At 34.6% G+C, this 26,208-nt stretch overlaps 1 protein-coding gene across 8 annotated transcripts in view; it reads right to left on the reverse strand.

The window, feature by feature from the left end:
- The window catches only part of si:ch1073-391i24.1 (receptor-type tyrosine-protein phosphatase mu), a 217,712-nt gene that overhangs the window by 36,023 nt on the left and 155,481 nt on the right, over positions 1-26,208 (reverse strand). For 4 of the 8 annotated variants that reach the window (XM_067361855.1, XM_067361852.1, XM_067361850.1 and 1 more), the window contains 7 exons: positions 21,985-22,136; positions 19,348-19,422; positions 17,816-17,842; positions 11,250-11,464; positions 4,965-5,052; positions 4,668-4,744; positions 1,788-1,824 (listed from right to left, as the gene is read on the reverse strand). In XM_067361855.1, the coding sequence (XP_067217956.1) occupies positions 1,788-1,824; positions 4,668-4,744; positions 4,965-5,052; positions 11,250-11,464; positions 17,816-17,842; positions 19,348-19,422; positions 21,985-22,136 (671 nt within the window). The remainder of the gene's footprint in view (positions 1-1,787; positions 1,825-4,667; positions 4,745-4,964; positions 5,053-11,249; positions 11,465-17,815; positions 17,843-19,347; positions 19,423-21,984; positions 22,137-26,208) is intronic. The other 4 variants (XM_067361856.1, XM_067361854.1, XM_067361858.1 and 1 more) reach the window with 2 other exon arrangements.

Genomic DNA, 26,208 nt, shown 5'->3' on the forward strand with positions numbered 1-26,208 from the left:
ATGACCATTTTTGATGTAGTAAATACTAACATTATAAATGCGCCTCAGGAAACATTATAAAACAACGCAGTTCATGACCCCTTTAATATACCAACATGTACTTACTATTGGGTTAGGGTTAGTTGAGTATAATTATGCATAATTTACTGTTATTACTATAGTAAAGTAGCTTATAATATACAACTTCTGATTTGATTAATGCATCAGTAACTGTTTAAATGAATGCTGCAGAAGTATTGAACTAATGTAGTTAACGAAGTGATACTAAAATAACAGTCGGATGTGTTCATATAGATCATACGCAGTCATACTTTATTTGCAGGCGAGTAGATGATGGCAGAATGATGATTTGTGGCTGAACTCTTCCTTTAACCTGCTCATATTTAGCATTAATTCAGCATCTCTCATGCAGCAGAAGAGGAAGCTTTTCTTCTCATTGAGGAAAGTGATGGTCTTTTATCCGGTCAGATCTCTCAACAGTGACAGAGTTCATACATTATTCTCTTACAAGAGCACAGAGGTAAAAATCTCCCATCAGCCCTCAGTTTCTCCCTGTACGTCTCACAGCTCGACCCCGGCTCAGGACCGGCTCTGTTCCCACGGTTCACTCAGAGAAACTCTGTCTGTCTGTCTCTCATGTCAAGCTCAGAATGAAGATGATGAATTATGTATCGCTGCAGCTCTCAGAGAATCCTGAAGTTCAGGCCCTGTCCGCTCTCGCTCCGTCCAAACCAATCCTGAACTCCTTCGTTAAACCCGTTACTGCCTCGAGTTTAGAGATGCAACACGTTTAATGAAGGAGTGATGGAGAGAGCGAGGGGATTAGAGAAGAGGAAGAAGAGGGAACGCCTCGGGCGCTCAAACACAATGCATTTGAAGAAGTTTGCATGAGTCTGTGTTTCCGCAAACATATGAAGCAACTGTTTTCAACACTGATAATTGAGCAGCAAATCATCATATCAGAATGATTTCTGAAGGATCATGTGACACTGAAGACTGGAGTAATGATGCTGAAAATCCAGCTTTGATCTCAGGATATAAATTACACTTTACTATATATTCACATAGAAAACAGCTGATTTACATTGTAAAAATATTTCACACTTTTACTGTATTTTTCTGTATCAAATAAATGCAGAAGAAACTTTCAAAAACATTTAAAAAAATCTTGCTGACTCCAAATATTTCGATAATACTATAGATTTAATTGCATATCTAAACACACAGTTCAAATATACAGACATCTGAGAGTGTGTTAGTATGCAGAGAAACACGCTAGACCCTCGTGTGTGTGTGTTTTAATTGAGACACAGAGGAGAGAAGCATGCAATGCTCTAATAAACAGGTAATTATGCAAATCCCCACACCACACCAGCAGATTGAGATGACATCAGAGACAACACACACACATACACACACTCACTCACACACACACACACACGCACAAACACATCCATCAGCTTTAACCTGTGAGCTCGTCTGCCGTCTCTGTCGGCTCTCGGCAGGCCAGATTAGACGAGTGACAAACACACTTCTGCTAATCCATTTATTTAATATGCCACTCGTGTGCCGCCCATCTCAGCCAGACCTGATTAATCGCTCAGGAGACGTGAAGGGCACACACTCAATCTGACCAAATAAGACCCAGTGGACTCTGGGCATCTGCCCACACACACACACACACACACACACACACACACACACACACACACACACACACACACACACACACACACACACACACACACACACACACACACACACACACACACAGAGTAGGCTCTTACCTTGTGTGGCGATGTAGTGATTCGGCCTGTGATAACCCTGAAACACAGAATCACATCATCACATGACTTCCTCTTAGCTTCACAACACTTCCTGTCTGATCATCTATGAAGCTCATTAACATATGACGCCCACATTTACATGTCAATAACATCTATTTAATATTCATAAACCTTGTCTGTCACAGTGAGGTAATGAGGAAGACATAATGCTGATTAAAAAATAATGGCAAATCTACAAATATACATTTATTCATTTAGCAGAAATAATGATTTAGAAAACATTTTCAGCTTGTAAAACAAAGTACTGAAGCTGTTGCTTTCAATTATCAAACGTCTGGCATCACAAATGAGCAAGAATGTGGGTTATGACGTGTTTAGCACAAACATTAGAAACCCACTGACAGCAAAATCATTACATATGCGGAGAGTTCAGCCAATCATAACAGAGATTATTTACATACACAGCAAAAGCAGACGGTTTAATCGTGTCAGAGAGAGTTGAAAATGATCAGTGATGACGGTCAACATCTGACCTTTGACCTTCTCTTAAACACACACACACACACGCACACAGAGACACGCCGGAGAACAGCGAGCAAATGAAGACAAATGTGCTAAAAGAGAAATACATTTAGCAGCAGCCGTAGAGACTTTATTGGATGGGGTTTAAAAAGCTTCTGGAGAAGAAAAAAAAAAAAAAAAAGTGTGGCATCCATCCATCCATCCATCCATCCATCCATCCATCCATCCATCCATCCATCCATCCATCCATCCATCCATCCATCCATCCATCCATCCATCCATCCATCCATCCATCCATCCATCCATCCATCCATCCGTCCGTGGAGTCGTCAGCGGTGCGGTTAAGAGCCTCTTCAATACACACACACTCTGATCTAATAATGACTGCGAGCGCTGAACAAACGCAAACATAAAGAGCAATAAAGCCAAAGAGAGACGAGCGAATCATTTACATCTGTGCGGCTCTTGAACTGGGCTAATAACCAGAGCGGACTAACGACGCTATTATTACACACAGAGAGCGGTAATGTTAGGGGACGTTTGCAAACCTTCACACTGACGAGAAGACTGAACACTGATGACCGTTAAACCAAGACTCGTGCAAATAAACTAAATTACGCACACCGATACTATTAAAACTGAATCTGACAGTGAAGCTCAGTCATGCATTAACTAAATCTTTCTTATTTGAGCTGTTTAACTCTTCATTCAGTGGCTCATTCATGGTCAAAAATGATCTTGAAATTTAACTTTTTTGTTTTTCAGGAAAACCAATGTAATATATTTTTGTTCAATACTATTTTTTAAACTTTTGAGGGTACTTTATGATACTATGCAATATTTATAACATTTTTATTAGCCATTTCCCCCATTGAAATTAACAGTTTTTTCCGATATATATTTTTTACATTTTTAAAAAGTGTTAAAATAGCAATGCATTTAAAGGGTTAGTTCACCCAAAAATGAAAATTCTGTCATTAATTACTCACCCTCATGCCGCTCCACACCCGTAAGACCTTCATTCATCTTCAGAACACAATTTAAGATATTTTTGATGAAATCCGATGGCTCAGTGAGGCATGAAAAACACTGCTTCAGGAAGCTTCGGATCATTATGAATCTTTTGTGTCGAAACATGATTCGGACTTTGGCGCTCCGAAGCTTCCTGAAGCAGTGTTTTGAAATCGTCCATCACTAAATAAGTCGTTATTTTGTTTTTTTTTGGCGCACCAAAAATATTCTCGTGGCTTTATAATATTAATATTGAACCACTGTACTCACATCAACTGATTTAAATATGTTTTTAGTACATTAATGGATCTTGAGAGAGGAAATGTCATTGCTGGCTATGCAGGCCTCATCGGATTTCATCAAAAATATCTTAATTAGTGTTCTGAAGATTAATGTGGAACGGCATGAGGATGAGTAACAAATTACATTATTTTAATTTTTGGGTGAACTAATCCTATAAAATCCAATTTTCTGAAGGTAAATTAGTGCCATCTGGTGGGAGTAAAAAAAGAAAAACTTGTGTAATGCCATGATGTAACCACTAGATGCCTGTATAGTTCTATATAAAGTAGCTTATAGTGGTTTTAAGACATGCATACTTATTTTTATTAAGTTGTGGATTTGGATTTATACTTAGACATTCTCAAAGACTACTTTTGTCAAGGTTTAGATTATTTTTGTCTGAAATGTTGATGTTGAAGTGTCAGTTTTTGCATTAATTTTACTAGTCAAACCTGAACACAGAGGACATTTTGTTACATATAACATAAAAATGTAACAAAACAGAACAGGTTTTATCACAGCTTAATAAATCTGAATCTAATTTCAACCTTTAATTGAGTCTTTTTACTTCTTTGTGGCCAAAAATTTTCACTCTGAAATCGCTATTAAATTTCACAAATAATTACAAAGAAACAGCAAGACGTTGAATTAAAGGTGAAATTTTGAAGACTAAAATAGTGTTTTCTTGTAAATGTGCTGCAGTAATCTTTATTTAGAGCTTCAGAAAATCATTTTTGACTAAATTCTGTTGGATCAGATGTGAAATCAGTCAACAGGAGAACATCAAACACTACCCAGAATGCATTTCCGCATATCTCTCTCGGTCCTGAACTGCTTTCGTTCGTCCCTAAAGTCTGCTGCACTCGTCCGCTGTCATCCCTCGCTCCATCATTTACACTGCTGATCCGATCGTGCTTCCGCCAGAGTCCTGAGAGAACTGTGTGTGTGTGTGTGTGTGTGTGTGTATACTCACGCTCTACATATCCTGTGAGAGTGGCTTGATGTGTGTGTGTGTTGGTGTGTGTGATGACCTTTGTGAGAAGGTCACGCTGCTTCTGTACTCACATCAACGTAATTTGCATTAATGTAATCAGAGTTCTGCTCCCCGTCCAGATTCTGCAGCCGCACACGCGAGTGATCATCTACAGAGAGACAGACAGACGTCAGAGTCTCACACGTCTGATAACACTCATGCTCGTGTGTCAAGATAACGTGTGTGTCTTTATCTGATCTGGAGAAATGTCACGCTGTGTCGTACAATCATCCTCTCGTACAGATGCACAAAACCACACTGGTCAACGGTGGAGTATTCTGACACAGATGCTTCGATGATACAGATGTTTCAGGACTGATAATACACACATGCTATGATGTTTCCGTAGCGGTTCTTCATGCGGTTCTCATCCTTCTTGGCCGAATCCCAGGGCGCAGACTGACCCTCAAAGAAGCTCTAAAGAGAGACAAAGACACAGAAGAGAGAGACAGAGATGCATGAGAGTCCTGCGGAAACTTTACCTTAATGAAGCACAAAATCCTCTTCAGTTCTGTAAGCGGGAGGAAAATGCGTTCATTATTTGAGGGAACAGGGCGAGGGTCGACGTCCCACGCTGGGGGTCAGACGCCGTTCCCTGTTTAAACAGAGAGAAATTATTCCTCTCGGATGCGTGTGTCCTTCAGCTGGGAACGTTTCCACGCAGGGGGACGAGAAACACACGCCGTCTCATCTGAGAATCAAAAACCTCGCCGTGAAAAGCACGAATCCCAGCAGAGAAACGCTGGTCATCATTAACAAAATTAAATTACTGAAAAACATTCACTGCAATATTTTGCCTTGTTTTACATTAAAAAGATCTAAACATTCTTAAATTAAGAATAACTGATGCATTATTAAAAATGCACAGTTGTTATTTAACCATAAACCTCATTAAATGCTGTTTGATGCTTAAAATAAGAGGAACAACATGTCTTCTTCTGCTTCTTAAGAAACTCTAAGATGTTTTTTTTTTACTGAAAAACAAGACAAAAAGAGTTTTTGAGACTTCAGAAGAGACACACACCTACTGAAACCTGCTCATCAAACCTCACATATGCAGACAAACGTGATCATGTGGAAATGGAGCGTCATATTTTGGATTGATTTGGTTGCGAGTGCAGAGAGACTCCACCCACACGCTCTTATGATTGGCTGATTTTGGATTGATTTGGTTGCGAGTGCAGATAGACTCCACCCACACGCTCTTCTGATTGGCTGATTTTGGACTGATTTGGTTACGAGTGCAAATAGACCGCCCACAAGCTCTTCTGATTGGCTGATTTTGGACTGATTTGGTTGCGAGTGCAGATAGACTCCGCCCACACGCTCTTCTGATTGGCTGATTTTGGACTGATTTGGTTGCGAGTGCAGATAGACTCCGCCCACATGCTCTTCTGATTGGCTGATTTTGGATTGATTTGGTTGCGATTGCAGAGAGACTCCGCCCATACGCTCTTCTGATTGGCTGATTTTGGACTGATTTGGTTACGAGTGCAGAGAGACTCCGCCCACACGCTCTTCTGATTGGATGATTTTGGACTGATTTGGTTACGAGTGCAGAGAGACTCCGCCCACACGCTCTTCTGATTGGATGATTTTGGACTGATTTGGTTACGAGTGCAGAGAGACTCCGCCCACACGCTCTTATGATTGGCTGATTTTGGATTGATTTGGTTGCGATTGCAGAGAGACTCCGCCCACACGCTCTTCTGATTGGCTGATTTTGGACTGATTTGGTTGCGAGTGCAGATAGACTCCACCCACACGCTCTTCTGATTGGCTGATTTTGGACTGATTTGGTTGCGATTGCAAATAGACTCCGCCCACAAGCTCTTCTGATTGGCTGATTTTGGACTGATTTGGTTGCGAGTGCAGATAGACTCCGCCCACACGCTCTTCTGATTGGCTGATTTTGGACTGATTTGGTTGCGAGTGCAGATAGACTCCGCCCACATGCTCTTCTGATTGGCTGATTTTTGATTGATTTGGTTGCGATTGCAGAGAGACTCCGCCCACACGCTCTTCTGATTGGCTGATTTTGGACTGATTTGGTTGCGAGTGCAGATAGACTCCGCCCACATGCTCTTCTGATTAGCTGATTTTTGATTGATTTGGTTGCGAGTGCAGATATACTCCGCCCACACGCTCTTCTGATTGGCTGATTTTGGACTGATTTGGTTGCGAGTGCAGATAGACTCCGCCCACATGCTCTTCTGATTGGCTGATTTTGGACTGATTTGGTTACGAGTGCAGAGAGACTCCGCCCACACGCTCTTCTGATTGGATGATTTTGGACTGATTTGGTTACGAGTGCAGAGAGACTCCGCCCACACGCTCTTCTGATTGGATGATTTTGGACTGATTTGGTTACGAGTGCAGAGAGACTCCGCCCACACGCTCTTATGATTGGCTGATTTTGGATTGATTTGGTTGCGAGTGCAGAGAGACTCCGCCCACACGCTCTTCTGATTGGCTGATTTTGGACTGATTTGGTTGCGAGTGCAGATAGACTCCACCCACACGCTCTTCTGATTGGCTGATTTTGGACTGATTTGGTTACGAGTGCAGAGAGACTCCGCCCACACGCTCTTCTGATTGGATGATTTTGGACTGATTTGGTTACGAGTGCAGAGAGACTCCGCCCACACGCTCTTCTGATTGGATGATTTTGGACTGATTTGGTTACGAGTGCAGAGAGACTCCGCCCACACGCTCTTCTGATTGGATGATTTTGGATTGATTTGGTTGCGAGTGCAGAGAGACTCCGCCCACACGCTCTTCTGATTGGTTGATTTTGGATTGATTTGGTTGCGATTGCAGAGAGACTCCGCCCACACGCTCTTCTGATTGGATGATTTTGGATTGATTTGGTTGCGATTGCAGAGAGACTCCGCCCACATGCTCTTATGATTGGTTGATTTTGGATTGATTTGGTTGCGATTGCAGAGAGACTCCGCCCACACGCTCTTCTGATTGGATGATTTTGGATTGATTTGGTTGCGAGTGCAGAGAGACTCCGCCCACATGCTCTTATGATTGGATGATTTTGGATTGATTTGGTTGCGAGTGCAGAGAGACTCCGCCCACACACTCTTCTGATTGGATGATTTTGGATTGATTTGGTTGCGATTGCAGAGAGACTCCGCCCACACGCTCTTCTGATTGGTTGATTTTGGATTGATTTGGTTGCGAGTGCAGAGAGACTCCGCCCACACGCTCTTCTGATTGGATGATTTTGGATTGATTTGGTTGCGATTGCAGAGAGACTCCGCCCACACGCTCTTCTGATTGGATGATTTTGGATTGATTTGGTTGCGTTTGCAGAGAGACTCCGCCCACACGCTCTTCTGATTGGATGATTTTGGATTGATTTGGTTGCGAGTGCAGAGAGACTCCGCCCACACGCTCTTCTGATTGGATGATTTTGGATTGATTTGGTTGCGATTGCAGAGAGACTCCGCCCACACGCTCTTCTGATTGGATGATTTTGGATTGATTTGGTTGCGATTGCAGAGAGACTCCGCCCACACGCTCTTCTGATTGGCTGATTTTGGATTGATTTGGTGAATATCTTGACTTAATAGATATTTTTAGGTATAATTTGCTAGTCCAGTAAATGTATCTTGATTTAAGAATGTTTAGATATTTGTGCTGGAAAACGAGACAGAAACACTGAGGAGGAACATCATGTTTTGCAGCGAAACCCTCACGACTCCATTAAATGATCAAGCATCACCGACGGCACGGATTCATCCGCTGTTCTGTTCAAATGAAACGCTGCAGAATGAAATGCACACGCCTCGTTTCATGCAACTTCCCTTTATAATTAAGCAGAAAAATAAAAGGTCATCATCTATATGATCATGTGCTCATACGGTGTTGGAAGAGCTTTACTGGACTATATGAGAGGAAATGTCTAGAATAATCAATAAATCCAGTTGTTTTTTCTTTCTTTAAGAACTTTTTTTCTACTCAATACAGTAGAAACATCTTCTAATTAGACGAGTTCCTCTGTTCTCCCCCTATGGAATCAAACCGTTATTAATTTATTGGAGAAGAAGAGCCGTTTGACATGAACTCAACCAGATAAATGACGACAGCTTCCTTTGACCATGTGACTCCTCAGAGACGAATAATTAATCAGCCTTCCCATCATTAATTCATGCTGGGAAACTTCACTAATGATATCTCATAACTAATGGAAATCATTTGCATGATTGGCATTTTAGAGGCTAAATATCATCTTTTCATTTTATTTCATTCATTCGACTTCTGGATTTCCAATAAAAATGATTTGAGAATTATAAATCTATTAAACAATTACATAAAACAATTCATAAATGGACTATGTGGTGATCTGGAGCATGAACATCAAAACAAAAATGGGCAACTGTGTGTTTAAATTTTAAAAATATTACATTATTCATATATATTCAGTCATGTGAAAAATAAATGACACCCTATTTTATATTTTTAATAATATAATACATAATTTTATTTTTAAATTTAAACTAGTATATATAAAGCTTTTAATCAAATAAAATACATTTAAAAATCACACGCATAAACACACACACTCATTTTAAATAAATACATTGAAAAAAGTGTAATATAGAATATATTCATATTAAGTTTTAAATTATCTAAACTAAGCGTGAAGACGGACACAAAGGTTCGTGAGAGGATGATCAAACACAACAAACACACGGGAAAGAAACGACAAACTCATGAGGAGACGCTCCTTCAGTCCCGAATCTCATCATGCTGGACGTGAGTCACATGATCAGGGAAAACGTGACGGACAGAAAGCATTTGACGGGCATGATGTCTGAGCGCCGCCAAATGCCTTCGCACAAATCACAGTCTACATCATCATCATCACATGGTTATCAGCGTCTGTCAGTCAGAAATGAGCCAATGAAGTGTGATCTCTTACCTCATTGATCTGCTCCACAGAGAACAACAGAACCAGAAGAGAGAGACAGTGTAAGTCAACATGGACAAAACTACTTCTGCACAATACACACACATGCACACACGCACGCACACACACTCTCACACACATTCACACACACATGCACACATACACGCACACGCACACACACACACACACGCACACACACACACACACACACACACACACACACACACACACACACACACACACACACACACACACACACACACACACACACTCTCACGCACACATGCAGCATGACTGACAGTGGCTCTCACCCAGAAACCAGTTTTTGTTCAAGAATGTACAGTTCAATGAGTCAGGCTGAGAAAAACAAAACAAAACAAAACAAAACAAAACAAAACAAAACAAAACAAAACAAAACAAAACAAAACAAAACAAAACAAAACAAAACAAAACAAAACAAAACAAAACAAAACAAAACAAAACAAAACAAAACAAAACAAAACAAAACAAAACACAAAACAAAAAAGCAAAACAAAACAAAACAAAACAAAACAAAAAAACAAAAAACAAAACAAAACAAAACAAAACCAAAACAAAACAAATAAATCTCCCACCCCCCAAAATTTTTTGTTCAAGAATGTACAGTTTTTGAAAAATCTGTAATAATAAATAAATAAATAAATAAATAAATTTAATTAAAATGAAAGGGAAAAAACTATTTGTAAAAACATAATTTGAAATCAATCAGTTCTTGAAACACCTGAAAAAAAAAAGAAAAAAGAATCTTGGTAAAAAAAAAAAAATAAATAAAAAAAAATAAAAATAAATAAAATAAAAATAAAATAATAGTGATTTAATGGAATCACAACCTGGAATCACAAATCAGTTAATTTAATTCAATTAAATTAACAGTAATTTTATTAAAATGCTAAATAAAACACAAGATCAAGGTGAAATTTGAAATAATATTTTTCAAGAATGTACAGTTGTTGAAAAGTCTGGAAGCACAAAATAAGTCATGGATAAAATTAAATAAATAAATAAAAATTAATAATAATAAAACACTCAAGATGAAGGTGAAATCTGAAATCACTTCAACCCTCCAGGGTTCAGACGACCTTATAATGAAGAGTGTGTGTGTGTGTGTGTGTGTGTGTGTGTGTGTGTGTGTGTGTGTGTGTGTGTGTGTGCGCGCATGTGACTGAGTGTGTGTGTGTGTGTGTGTGTGTGTGTGTGTGTGTGAGAGAGTGTGTGTTCATCTATAATACAGCAGGACTGCAGGGCATCCAGACCCCAGAAGGACCGTCACTGAACTTCTGCTGCTCATCAGAACACGAGACGGATGGAGAGAACGAGAGGAGAAGAGACGGAGTGATAGAGCGAGTGAGTGTGAGTGTGTGTGTGTGTGTGCAGATCAACATCAGCGCTTCATTTCTGATTCAGATCCACATCAGGGGTTCAACATCTTTCACTCAATGAAAAGACAAAAAGTTGCTCGTTTTGAATGATTTTGCCTCATTAAGAAGAACTGAACATTCGTGAGCAAAAACAGGAACGGTGTGATTTTAAACACTGATCTTGAGCATGAAAATCATCCGTCTCGTTCTCCAGTGAATCGATCAGTGCGAGACCGCGCCGGACCGACGGCCCGCGTGTGCCGCAGAGCATGATGGGATGTGTGCGCTCTCACCTCGTACTCCTCTTTGAAGCCGTAGCCCTCGGCACACTTCATCTGTGTGATGTGCTGCAGCAGGTCGGCCACGCGGATGGCGGGATGAAGCTGCGCCGTCTGGTACGGCACGTCCACGGCCTCGCGCTTGCGCAGCGAGTGTGTGTGCGACGAGTGTGTGTGTGTGTGCGACTGCACCAGGCTGCTGGTGTCGCTGGTCAGGGTTTGAGTCTCGTCTGCAACACAAGACAGAAAACACACGCTGAAGAACTCGTCCGTGGAAACACACACACACACACACACACACACACACACACACACACACACACACACACACACACACACACACACACACACACACACACACACACACACACACACACACACACACACACACACACACACACACACACGTCAATTAAAGGAATAATTCAGTTTATTCCAAACCTGCACACTTCACAACTGTGTAACATTAAACCTCTAAAGCATTTATTAATCTGAGTCAATGTTCATTTCACCAGTGTTTCATTATAGTTTTTATTCATATTTTGAATTCTTTTTATTTTTATATTTTTCTGTAACAAAAAAAGACAACAGTGTACAGGTTTAGAATCACATGAGAGCGAATAAACAATTGTTGAATGGTTAAGGCAAGACGTCAGGTGAATAAGTAATTAAAATATTAACTACCAGACATCACCGTACTGCTTCAGCTGATTAATTACATTCAACATCACAGATTACTTGTTTTCTGAAATGTTATGTTTGAATATGCAAATGAGACATTATCCAATTAAATATGTGCTTACTTGCATATATTTTCTGGACAGAAATCTGAACATAGATTATTAATTTGTTTTTGTTGACAGTTTTTTTTTTTTTTCCCCAGAAGGGATTTTGGATATAAATCAGAAAATATCACATTTTCATCATGTTTTCAGGAATAAAATGTATAAATCAGCTGAATGATATATAAATATAGATTATTATAAAATTATAGTTAATAAAACAAATTAATTATTTATTAAATAAACAAAATATTCAGTTAAAATTATAATAAAATTAATTAATTAATTCATATATTATTAATTAATATTAAGTCATAAAATTGAAAAATTATAATATATATAATATATAAATTATTTAAATAAAAAATAATCATTTATTAAATAAACAAATTCAGTTAAAGTTAATTTAATAAAAAATAAAGTTGATAAAATAAATAAATAAATTAATGAATAAATGTATTATTTATTAATATTAAGTCATAAAATGTAATTATATATATATATATATATATATATATATATATATATATATATATATATATATATATATATATATAAATTAAAATTGAAATTAAAAGAAATTGAAATTAAATTCAGTTAAAATTATAATAAAATAAAAAAGAAATTAATTAATAAATATGTTATTTATTAATATTACGTCATAAAATGTAATATATATATAAATTAAAATTGAAATAAATAAAAAATATTAAATAAATAAAAAATTCAGTTAAAATTATAATAAATATGTTATTTATTAATATTAAGTCATAAAAATGGACAAATATAATATTATTATTAAAATATACATTAAAATTGAAATAAATAAACCAAATTAATTATATATTAAATAAACAAAAAATTCAGTTAAATAAAATAAATTAATTAATGCATAAATGTATTATTTATTAATATTAAGTCATATATATATATGTAAAGGAATATATATATATATATATATATATATATATATATATATATATATATATATATATATATATATATTAAAATACAAAATGAAGAAATCAGAAAATTTAATCAAAAATGAAAATTATAATAAAATAAATGAATAAATAAATAAAAAAATCACAAAATAATCAATATTATTCATTTTGAATATTATTTATTTATTACTTTTAGAGTATGAATCAAACTGTAAAGTTTGGTGTGTTTGGAGAGTTGGACTGAGATTGAAATCTACAAACACAAAGAGTGCAATAAAACGGATGTATTTTGGATGTTTTCCTCCCTCTATTATACGCAGTGTTTCTGCCTGGAGCGTCTCGCCTTAATCATCTGTATTTCTCCATTCACTCCATCAGTGTAAAAGAAGCGCGTGATCGTTTCTCATTCACTGGCGATGGATGGATCATGACACGACGTTGCAGGAAGGGGTGATGAGTGGATGTGGAGGGAGGGATCGATTGACTGCCCCGTTCGTCCATTCCTTCGTGAAATATCACGTTCCTCGCTCCTGTACAATTTGAGTGAAACACGGCTAAAATCGGCCTGTGTCCCTGTTTGCCCTGATCTGAGATCTGCTGAGGCTCAATGTGGGTGCTGTCAATCAACAGCAAAGCATGAGTGGAATGAGTGACGGACGCGTGATGACGGATGATCAGAAGCCACGCGGCCAATCACGACAACCCAAAGCAAAGAAAGCACGATGGCAAACACACACACACACACACACACACATGAGGAGGACGGGTGATGCTGTAACGCGTGTCTACGTCCATGCAGCTCAAAGACACATGAGGGAGGAGAGGAGAAACACACAACCTCTGCCACTCATCAACTTACCATTAATGGGGACTTTTTAAGCAGATACATTAGAGGTTAAACGAGAAGAGAGAGAGACAGAGAGAGCGAGAGAGAGAGAGAGAGGAGACAGGGTTTAAGCAACAATACACCAAAGAGAACTAGCTCTGCTCAGTCGAGGGCGTTCGGGGTTCGGGTGTTATGGGACTCAAATCACAATGAAGGAGAAAAATGAATTTCAAAGAAACCAAAAAAAGAGGAGAAATGCAAATAAAACTGGGAAGATGAACATTAAAATCGCTTCATGGAGATCTGCGGAACAGCAGCTCTCAACTGGTGCCTCACATGCTAAGGTCAAAGGTCACGGCGATCAGTCTGATTAACCTCATCCTCAAAAATAATACATGATCTGTGCTGAACTGTGTGTTTTGTGCGCCCAATTACACAAATAGAAAACTTATAATTTAAAATTATAATAAATAATTAAAAAAATAATTAAATAAGAATAAAATAAATAATGCAAAAAGAAATATATTAAATGCATTAAACTATAAATTACAATTACAATAAATAAAACAAATTTATTATTTATTAAATGAACCAAAAAAAGTAAAAATTTTTATAAGAAAATGAATTAACAAATGAAAATGAATAAATAATAAAATGTATTATTGATCAATATTAAGTTATAAAAATGGAAACATTTATAATATATGCATTAAAATATTAATTTAATTTAAATTAAAATAAAATAAATAATAAAAGTTATAGAAACAGAAATATACAATTTATACAAAAACTTTAAAATATATACAAAATAGAAAAAGAGACAAATAAATGCATTAAATTCTGAATTAAAAGTGTAATTAAAAATAAAAAAGTTACATAAAATTGAATAAAAATTATAAAATAGATGTAAAAATAGAAAACAGAAAATTAAATAAAAAATTTAAATGATAATAAAATAAAATAAATAAAAGAAAGAAGGAAAATCACAAAAAAATCAATAATATAATTTATCAATATTATTATTTGTTATATATATTATTTGTTTTATTTGCCCAAACCTTGTCAATTTTTAAATGTGCCCTGAAAAATAATTTTTTTTCCATGGCTTTCAATATCCCGTGACTCATTGGCCTAAATTTTTTTTTGTAACTAGCTGTTCTCCTTTATTTTTATTCTTTTTACTTTTATTGTTTCTCTAGTGCTTAAATTTTGTCGTTATTGTCGACTTCTTTTGCCTTGTAAAGCACTTTTGGTTAAATGTGCTATATAAATAAACTTGTATTGTATTGTATTGTAATTAAATGTACATAAAAATTTATAATAAAAGTTAGACAAAAATAATAAATAAATACAAATTAAAATATATATATAACAAATATTACATATATATATATATACACATATAAAAAATTATTAATCATGATTGTAATAAAAATAAAGAAATAATAAAAGTTATAGAAACCTAAATATAATAAAGAAAGAAAGAAAGAAAGAAAATAGAAAAATATACATAATAAATGTATTAAATTGCTGATAAAAAAATAAATAATAAAAGTTATAGAAACCATAAATAAATAAATAAATAAATGTGAATGCTTGATCTGCTCTGTTTACAGTCACTTGATGTCCAACATAAACTCTGATCCTGAACATCAGCATCATCCCAGCTGCTCCATAAACCCTTCTGTGCCGCGGGTGAAGCTTTCCTTCCTTTTCCCTTGTTTTATTGTGTAACGTAAACCTGTTCCCGCTCGAGCGATCGTTTACACGTGCCGTTAGCCGAGAGTCATTCATATTTAATACGCGCTCTGAGCTGCTGTTTTTCATCGCATTACGCTTCAATTAAGTTCTCAGGCCGTGCGAGGGCGACTCTGGGGCACGAGCGCTTCAGAGAAACAGAGAGTAGAGGTGCCACGGAAATGAGACAAAACCTGCTTTATTATTCCATTTTATCATAGAGTAAACCAATAAACATCCGCGGAATAAAGAAAAGAAAAACAAGTGGGTCAGAGGGAGCCGCTAAAGGCAGAAGAAACATTAGAGAGAATAGCAGAAGAGACGCTTTAGCAAAGAAACGCTGGAGTGGATGAACGAGACGCTGGAGCAAAAACGACAAAAAACAAAACCTTCTTCTGCACATTTACACTGTAAAGCATGAAGAATCAGCTGAACCTCACTGACCTCAAACTCTCACGGTTAAACACTGACCAACGCTTTATCCAGAGACACTTACATCATCTTCATCTTCATCATCAGGCCTATATTAAACCCTGCAAAAACTCTGTTCTTCCTCGGTGTTTCTGTCTTGTTTTCCATCTAAACATTCTTAAAAAAGTTTAATGAAAAATGAGTTTGTGCTTAAAAAAAAACAAACAAATATTGTCCAATGGGCCAGTTTTAGCTCAATTATGATTTTCATTTAATATTTTGTGTATTTTGTAATGTTTTTATATATAATGTTATATGTAATGTTTATTATATATATATATATAGTTTAATAAATGCACTCAATTATAAATCAAAATATATATAATTAATAATAAAATTATAAAATTATAAATCAATAATAAAAATAAATCATTATGTAAATAGAAAAATAGAAATGCAATGAATGCAATAATAATAATAATAATAATAATAATAATAATAATAATAATAATAATAATAATAATAATAATATATATTATATATATATATATATATATATATATATATATATATATATATATATATATATATATATATATACACATTAAAAATATGATAAAATAAAATATTAATTTATTATTTATTAAATAAAGAAAAATTTAAAGAAAAATAGAAAACAGACAAGTAATAAAGGCATTAAATTCTAAATTGAAAGTATAATTAAAAATATAACTAATAAAATAATAAAATAAATAGATAAATATTATTAAATGAAAAAAAAATAAAAAACAGAAAATTAAAATTATTATTTTTTAATTATAACAAATAAAAAAATATAACAATATATCCATGGATAATATCACACAATAATAAATAACATTTATTATCAATATTATTTTTTATTTATTAATTTATCATTAATATTATTATTTATTTATTAATATTATAAAAATATAAAAAATATATAATAAATGTACTAAAATATCAATAAAAATGTAATGAAATAAAAGCTATACAAACATCAAAAAATAAAAATATAAATAAATATTGCACAATAAATACAGTTGCACTTTGTATACTCAGTTAAGATGAACAAATAAACTTCAACAGGAAAACAAGATTACTTTTCTGACTCAACTGTTTTCAGCAAAAACTCACTCTGGTGCTCGCATGGCGAGAAATTATATATTTTCCAAAACATGCTTTACTCTAAACTTGTGAGAACATGAAAGCCATAAATCTAAACAAGTTGTGTTCTAAATGTGAGCTTGATATCTCAAGAAATGAGCTTTCAGTAAGATTTAGTTTGGGCGCAGTACTGAACGCTTCCACTAGATGAGATTCATCTCCACTGTGACCGTTATTCAGGACCATTTGACCTTTTAGGGTTAATTTCGATAGATTTGTCATAATATCAGTAATTCAGTAATTTTGCATCTCAAGTAAGTATATCTTGAAATGAGGATGTTACTGAGGAAGAACAGTGTGTTTTCATCAGAAGCGTTTGTTTAATCCATCTTTGGAGTTTTTCTGACTTTCAATCATCTAATTAGATTGAATTGAGGGGATTAATCCAGCGTTTCTCATCGCTCGTGTGTGTGTGTGTGTGTGTGTGTGTGTGTGGACAGCGACAGCATCATCCACTCCCCCACATCCAGTCCACACGTCTGTCCATGCACATGAGATGTCAGACAGGATGTGACATCACAGCACGCACGACACGTGATGCGCATGGGATGGAGTGAAGGCGAGAGGAACCCAAAGGAAGAGAAGCGACAGACGGGTGTGGAGATGAGGAGCCAAAACAACCGAAATAAAGCAAACATGATGACAAACCGCTTCCCTCTGAATCAGACTAACACAAGAAGAAGAGGATCTCACCTAAGATGGCGGTCGGCACAAACGGGTCTGAGGGAGAGAGTGACGAGCAGAAGAGGAGAAACAGAGAGAAGGTCAGAACTCAGAGATGATTCACCTCCATCAACACGTCAGACATCAGTCCGGCTCCATGAAGCTTCTCCCTGCTTAATAACCCGAAGGCCCTCTGCTGTCCAGCACAGTTTTCAAAGCCGTTTGAGGCCAGATATTTCCTGCAGTGTTTCTGCTATAATTATGATAAATTTGCTTGTTTTCCTTTTTTTTTAAGAAACAAACTGGGGAACAAATGGAAACAAGAGCTGTTGAGGAGCAAAAAAAAAAAAAAAAAAAGATTTAAATTTTTTATTTATTTTATTTTTATTATTTTATTATTAAAAATACTTTTATTAAAAAATACAATAAAAAATAAATAATAATAATAATAATAATAATAATAAAACATTATGGAAACAGCAAAAAAAAAACAAAAACAGAAGTATGATTTATAATTTTTTTTTTTAGAATTTCAATTAAGTTGAATTTATTTTCTTTATATAAATAATAATAATAATAATAATAATAATAATAACAATAGTCATTGAGGGGCAAAAAATAAACATGATTATTATCTTTGGCATTTTAATTAACTAATTTATTTTAATTACAATAAAATGATATCTCATTTTTTTTGCTGTAATAATAATACTAATACTAATAATTATTATTATGATCATCAATACAATTAATAATAATAATAATAATAATAATAATAATAAAAATAAATTAAAGTTAAAATGCTAATAAAATTAAATCATATTTCTTTTTTGTTTCTCAACAAATTGTTTCCACTTGTTTCTCAGTTTGTTTCTACAAAAAAAGATTAAAAACATATCATTATATTTATTATTATCATAATTATAGCAGAAATAATATTTTAAATATTTTAAAATATTTTAGCATTTTAATTATTATTCTTATTGTTAATTTAAAAAAAATAATAATAGAAACAATAGTTGTTCAAGGGCAATTTCTTTTTAGCATTTTAATTTACATTTATTATACATTTATACAAGTTACATTTATTTTATTTTAATTTATTATTATGAATAAGCATAAGAATAAGAACACACACCTAAAATACATCATTATTATTATTATTTTATTTTTTTTACATTTTTTGTGCTGGAAAACAAGACAAATTTATATATATATATATATATATAGTACTTTTTTTCCTAAATGGATTAAAAGCAAAAAAATTGTCTTGTTTTCCAGCACAGATATCTAAACATTCTTTCATCGAGATACTGGAGAAGCAATGGAGTCAGAAAATCCAATTTAATTCAAAGCGAAAACAAGTTCATCAGAAAAACCAAATTCTAATCTTCAGTGATTTTGCTTCTCCAGTGAATGAATCTTGATGTTTAGATATTTGTGCTGGAAATCAAGACACTGACAGAAAAGAACATCAGTTTGCAGTCGATCGGTCTGGTTCAGGGTTTGAAGTCTGTAAATGAAGGAGAACAGAGAGTTCGGTGTGTGCTGTGTGAGGTTACCTGGGTAATACGTGTTTGGGATGCTGGTGCTCAGCGTGTTGGTCTTCACCGTGAGAGAACATGGAGAAGAACCCGCTTCACGGGAGACAAACAACAGAGGAAAACACCATTAAACACGTTCACTGCCTGGAGCTCCAGCAGCAGATCAGCACCAGAATCACCTGATGGAGGAGTCTGCCGACGCATGCATGTGCACAGCTTTGAATCATGAAGAACAAACATGCCAAAACATGCTCATGAAACTTTGCACATGCATCATAAAAACTGACAAAAATTTACATCTGATACGGGTTTCTGAATTAAGTGCTGAAAAATGGCTCAATAGCGCCACCTACAAATTTTCAACGCAGTTTCACATACATCTACAAAATCATTAGACACACGTGACCCCATTTTTGAATTTCCTCTGCAATGTTTTGCCAGTTCTACGCATCGGACAAACTCCTCCTGGAGTTTCAGGGGTCATTTCGATACCATTTTTAACTAAAAACAGAAAACTATTTATGAATTTTGGCCGTTCATTTACACGACAACATGCAAATACTGTCATCATCTCTGTGCAACAACAAAAATTAAAGTTTGTGAAAACGGAGACGCCATGCACGTGTATTATGTGTTCAGTCTATAGGCGCGTAGAGTTTCTTTACATCGCCATCTACTGGTCTGACAGCAGAATACAGCGTTTTAGTCGTTTTCGTGGATCCGTGTGAACGGCGTTCGTTTTGACAATGTTGTTGGTGTTTGATATTTTAGTACATCAAGTTAAATGATTTTGTTTTTGATTTTTTGTTTAATTGTTTAAAATATATATTTTTATGGTTGTAGTTTTAGTTCTAATTAACTAATAACTGTAGTTTGTCATTTTTATTAGTTTTTGTTTTGATGTCTATTTCTATTCTTGATTTCAGTTTAGTTTTAGTTATTTTAGTAGATCAAGTCAAATTAAATTATTTATATTATATTATTATATTTATATTATATTATTATAAATTATTTATCAAATTAAATTTTTATATTTTATTTCAGTTAACACTTATTTATTTTTATTTCAAGTAACAATTTTTTTATGGTTTTAGTTTTAGGTCTAGCTTTAGCTCTAATGACTGGTTCGTCATTTTTATTTTTATAATTTTATGTAATAATTATTCAAAATTAATTATTAATGTCTTATTAATTTCTCTTTATTTTGATTCAAATGATTTTTAAATTTTTTTGTTGCTAGTTTTTAAATATTTTATTTATTTATTTTTATTATTTCAGTTTAGTTTTTTTAAATATCTTATTTCAGCTAACATTTATTTTATTTTATTTATTTAAAGTAATTGAATTTTTAATGGTTTTAGTTTTAGTTCTAGTTAACTAAAAACTCTGGTTTGGCATTTTTAATTTATTTTTTATCATTTTATTTAATAATGTCTATTTTGATTTTTGATTAAAATGATTGTTTCATTTTTTGTTATATTTTAACTATTTATGCATTTTGGCCGTTCATTTACACGACAACCTGAAAATGCGAACATTTGAAACATCTCTGTGCAAACAACAAAAATTAAAGTTTGTGAAAACGGAGACGCCATGCACGTGTATTATGTGTTCAGTCTATAGGCACGTAGAGTTTCTTTACATCGCCATCTACTGGTCTGACAGCAGAATACAGCGTTTTAGACATTTTCGTGGATCCGTGTGAACAGGGATTTTTCCACAACGTTGTCGCAAAGAAACGCGTTTAGTGCATTGTTGTCATGTTCAGCGTCATATTTGGTCAGTCTCATATAAACACATTTGCAATGTTAAATTACGAAGTTTTTGAGTTTTCGTTGAACCTTGGCGGCCTGACAAATTTTCGATGATTCGCCGTGAAACAGGAAGTTGTTGTTACAACAATATCCAATCTGCCCCAAACTTCACGTTTGATAAGAGTCCTGTCCTGAAAACATCTACATGCCAGCATTCAGTTATAGTTATAGCGCCACCAGCTGGCAGCAGGAAGTGTGGCACATATAAATGACTTTGACGAAGTGCTGCTATATTTAGCATGTTTTCCTAAAGCCACCAGGTGTTTGTTTTCCAGCACAAATATCTAAACATTCTTAAATAAAGATACACTTACTGGAGAAACAAAATGACTGAAGATATTAAGACTAAATAGTTTTTTTGAGTTTATGTTTAAAACAAGAACAAATATCTGCCAATGGAGTCAGAAAAATAGACTTTTAACAAGATGATTTTCTGACTCTATTGGCAGATATTTGTTCTGAAGACTGAATAAGCAGTGAACGGTGTGGCCTGGCGTCTCATTACAGTATAAACACGCGTCTGCCTCCTCTGTGTTGTGGACTAACAGAGATATAAAGTTAATTGTTTTAATCAGCGCTGATTAAAGGCGAACGAGATCAGCTGCTCAGATAATCCGGATCGATGAGGTCACGCAGCTGTCCGGAGCACGTGTGTCGGCTGTAAAGCTGCTCCGGAGACGGCGACCTGAGGACACGCATGCAGAATCCAGAGCCGTCAGGAGCGTCTGTGCGGGACGAGTGTCTGAGACAGCTGCTTCAGCACCACAACAATCACTTACCAGCCACAGGAGGGATTACATGCAGAGTGTGTGTGTGTGTGTGTGTGTGTGTGTTCACTCACAGCGTCCGTTGAGGTTGTGTGTGTCCATGAAGGAAAGAGCCTCGTCACAGTTGGTTCCCTGTTCGGTGTAGCTCTTGTCCATGGAGTTCACCATCACCGTCATCTCCTGCCGCGTGCTGTTCAGAGTTTCCTTACGCTTCTTCGCCAGTTTTCTGCAAATCACAGAATCAAGGATGAAAATAACAGAATTAGTCATGTGAGAGGAAACACACACGGTTACTGTATGCAGAGTGTGTGTGAGAACATCTGAGCACACGTCAGATACTGTTTCCCACAACTTTATTTCTTCTTTCATTTTAACTGTTAATGATGTAGTATTTTTTATTTATTTTATTTTTTATTTTTTTGTGCATGTTTGTCTTTTTTTTATGTTGATTTTTACTCATTTTTAGTCTTGGATATTTCAGTACATCAAGTTAAATTATTTTGTTTATCAATTTTTGTTTAATTGTTTTAAATGTATATTTTTATGGTTTTAGTTTTAGTTCTAATTAACTAATAACTGTTTGTCATTTTTATTAGTTTTTGTTTTGATGTCTATTTCTGTTCTTGATTTTGGTTTAGTTTTAGTTATTTTAGTACATCAAGTTAAATTAAATTATTTTTTCTTTTTATTTTCTTTTTTATTATTTTAAGTTTTTTTTTTTTAAATATTTGATTTCAGTTAACATTTATTTTATTTCAAGTAATAATTTTTTATGGTTTTAGTTTTAGGTCTAGTTAACTCTAATGACTGGTTTGCCATTTTTATTTGATTTTTATCATTTTATTTAATAATTATTCAAAATTAATTATTAATGTCTTATTAATTTTGCTTTATTTTGATTAAAATATTTTTTTATTTTTTTGTTGTAAGTTTTTAAATATTTTATTATTATTTCAGTTTAGTTTTTTAAATATCTTATTTCAGCTAAAATGTATTTTATTTTATTTAAAGGATTTGAAATATTTAATGGTTTTAGTTTTAGCTCTAGTTAATTAAAAACTCTGGTTTGGCATTTTTAATTATTTTAATATTTTTGTCATTTTATTTAATAATGTCTATTTTGATTTTTCATTAAAATTATGTTTTTATTTTGTGTTTAAATTTTTTATATTTTATTTTAATTTTTTATTATTTCAATTTTTTTTTTTAAATCTTAACATTTATTTTATTTTATTTCAAGTAATTAAAATTTTAATGGTTTTAGTTTGAGTTCTTGTTAACTCTAGTTTGGCATTTTTGTTATTTTTATAATTTCATTTAATGTTTATGAAAATAATCTAAATAAATTTGAAATATATATATATTTTTTTCTCAAACATATATGAAAAATATATGAATTATTTATAATATATATGAAAAATAATTTAAATAAAAATAATCTATTTTTATTTTTTATAATTTTTTTTGTTATCTTAAGTAATGATTTTCATGGTTTTAGTTTCAGTTAGTTTGGTTTTATAATGTTTGATGTTAAAACAGCTTTCATTTAGTCACAAAAGTGCATTTTTAACAAAACTGGATTAAAATTAAGAATTTCTACAAGCAACTCACTGCGTTAACGGTCATTTGACAATAATGTAACATATAGTATTCATTGTTTCGTACTAAATTCTGTTTCACACACTAATTAAAATTGTGCAAGTATTTTATTCTAAACACACTGAAAGAAAACTGCTGCAGGATTTACTTTCAGCCAATTTTCACTCAGAAATTACTTGTAAATTTTACAAATAATTACAAAGAAATGTCATGGAACACAGTGAATGAAGCATACAAATCTGAAATGGTATTTTCTAGTCAACCGTACTGCAGTGAGCTTTATTAACCGTTTTCTACAGTCCAGCTGTACTCTCTGGTTTTAACAGTAAATGAGGAAGAGTTGAACATGTATTTCAGTGTGCACACGTTACCAAAGAGCCATTCTGAAGAAAGCACTCAAGGTGGTTTGCCATTAAAGTAATCAAAAGAGGCTAATTTTAATAACCAGGACCTGATTAATACAGCAGTGTTACCCTCCCAATTAAACCCCAATTTAATTTTAATCAGTGCCCTACCAAGACCCTTGAGGAGCGCCGGCTCTCCGTGATTACAGCCGCACACGTCTGTTCTCCGACATACAGACCGAACGAACGAACACAGATCCACACACCAAACGACTCCCGATGCCAAAGCAGATGTCACGAGAATAAAGAGTTGGAATTGAGTTCTGCTTCAGCTGATCTATACCTCAAACATGCTAATTCACTTGGCCCGCTGCACGAGGAAATGCAAATGAGGCCAAATTAGCCAGCCAATCTGTGGGAGAGAAATTAGCATGTGGAGGAGGGGCTCCACGCCTGAGGCCTCGAGTTTCCCAAAGCGGATCTGGAGGTAATTTCAAATGAGATCTCAGAAACCGAGCCAAACCACAAAGTAAGGAGAAGCACAAAGTTTCTACAAACTACAAACTCCATTAAAGCCAAACTGAGATCATGAAAATCCACAGAAGACATGATTGATGAGCAAAACACACGGGTTACACCACCATACGAGATTATGAGTCCAAACAACACGCCAATACTCCATTAGGACAGAGTTCATCTCACAATCTGGATAAAGAACGACTTCTACTGCGCTTCATACAGTACAGATCGACTCAAAGAGGCTTCACGGTCACGAACAATAATGAATCAATGATGCAAATGAATCAAATATGATACAAATTCAAAAAAGACAATAGTGTCATTCTGATCAATTCAGTGTCGATTCAGTTCAGTTCAGTGTTGATTCGGTTCAATTCATTGTTGATTTGGATCAGTTCAGTGTTGATTCGGTTCAGTTCAATAACTGTAAAGTTCATTAATTATGAAGCAAGTTCAATTCAGCTATAAAGCAGCTCTAGAGAAGACAATGGTGTCATTATTCAGATCAATTCAGTGTCGATTCAGTTCAGTTCGGTGTTGATTCAGTTCAGTTTAGTGTTGATTCAGTTCAGTTCAGTGTTGATTCAATTCAGTTCAATGTTGTTTCGGTTCAGTTCAGTGTTGATTCGGTACAGTTCAGTGTTGATTCAATTCAGTTTAGTGTTGATTTGGTTCCTTTCAGTGTTGATTCGGTTGAGTTCAGTGTTGATTCGGTTCAGTTCAGTGTCGATTCAGTTCAGTTCAGTGTTGATTTGGTTCAGTTCAGTGTTGATTCGGTTCAGTTCATTGTTGATTTGGATCAGTTCAGTGTTGATTTGGTTCAGTTCAGTGTTGATTCAGTTCAGTTCAGTGTCGATTCAGTTCAGTGTTGATTTGGTTCAGTTCAGTGTTGATTCGGTTCAGTTCAGTGTTGATTTGGTTCAGTTCAGTGTCGATTCAGTTCAGTTCAGTGTTGATTTGGTTCAGTTCAGTGTTGATTCGGTTCAGTTCATTGTTGATTTGGATCAGTTCAGTGTTGATTTGGTTCAGTTCAGTGTTGATTCAGTTCAGTTCAGTGTCAATTCAGTTCAGTTCAGTGTTGATTTGGTTCAGTTCAGTGTTGATTCGGTTCAGTTCAGTGTTGATTTGGATCAGTTCAGTGTTGATTCGGTTCAGTTCAATAACTGTAAAGTTCATTAATTATGAAGCAAGTTCAATTCAGCTATAAAGCAGCTCTAGAGAAGACAATGGTGTCATTATTCAGATCAATTCAGTGTCGATTCAGTTCAGTTCGGTGTTGATTCAGTTCAGTTTAGTGTTGATTCAGTTCAGTTCAGTGTTGATTCAATTCAGTTCAATGTTGTTTCGGTTCAGTTCAGTGTTGATTCGGTACAGTTCAGTGTTGATTCAATTCAGTTTAGTGTTGATTTGGTTCCTTTCAGTGTTGATTCGGTTGAGTTCAGTGTTGATTCGGTTGAGTTCAGTGTCGATTCAGTTCAGTTCAGTGTTGATTCGGTACAGTTCAGTGTTGATTCAATTCAGTTTAGTGTTGATTTGGATCAGTTCAGTGTTGATTCGGTTGAGTTCAGTGTTGATTCGGTTCAGTTCAGTGTCGATTCAGTTCAGTTCAGTGTTGATTTGGTTCAGTTCAGTGTTGATTCGGTTCAGTTCATTGTTGATTTGGATCAGTTCAGTGTTGATTTGGTTCAGTTCAGTGTTGATTCAGTTCAGTTCAGTGTTGATTTGGTTCAGTTCAGTGTTGATTCAGTTCAGTTCAGTGTCGATTCAGTTCAGTTCAGTGTTTATTTGGTTCAGTTCAGTGTTGATTCGGTTCAGTTCAGTGTTGATTTGGTTCAG

The sequence above is a fragment of the Chanodichthys erythropterus genome, chromosome 16, assembly GCF_024489055.1.
Source record: "Chanodichthys erythropterus isolate Z2021 chromosome 16, ASM2448905v1, whole genome shotgun sequence".
In the NCBI taxonomy this organism is placed as follows: domain Eukaryota; kingdom Metazoa; phylum Chordata; class Actinopteri; order Cypriniformes; family Xenocyprididae; genus Chanodichthys; species Chanodichthys erythropterus.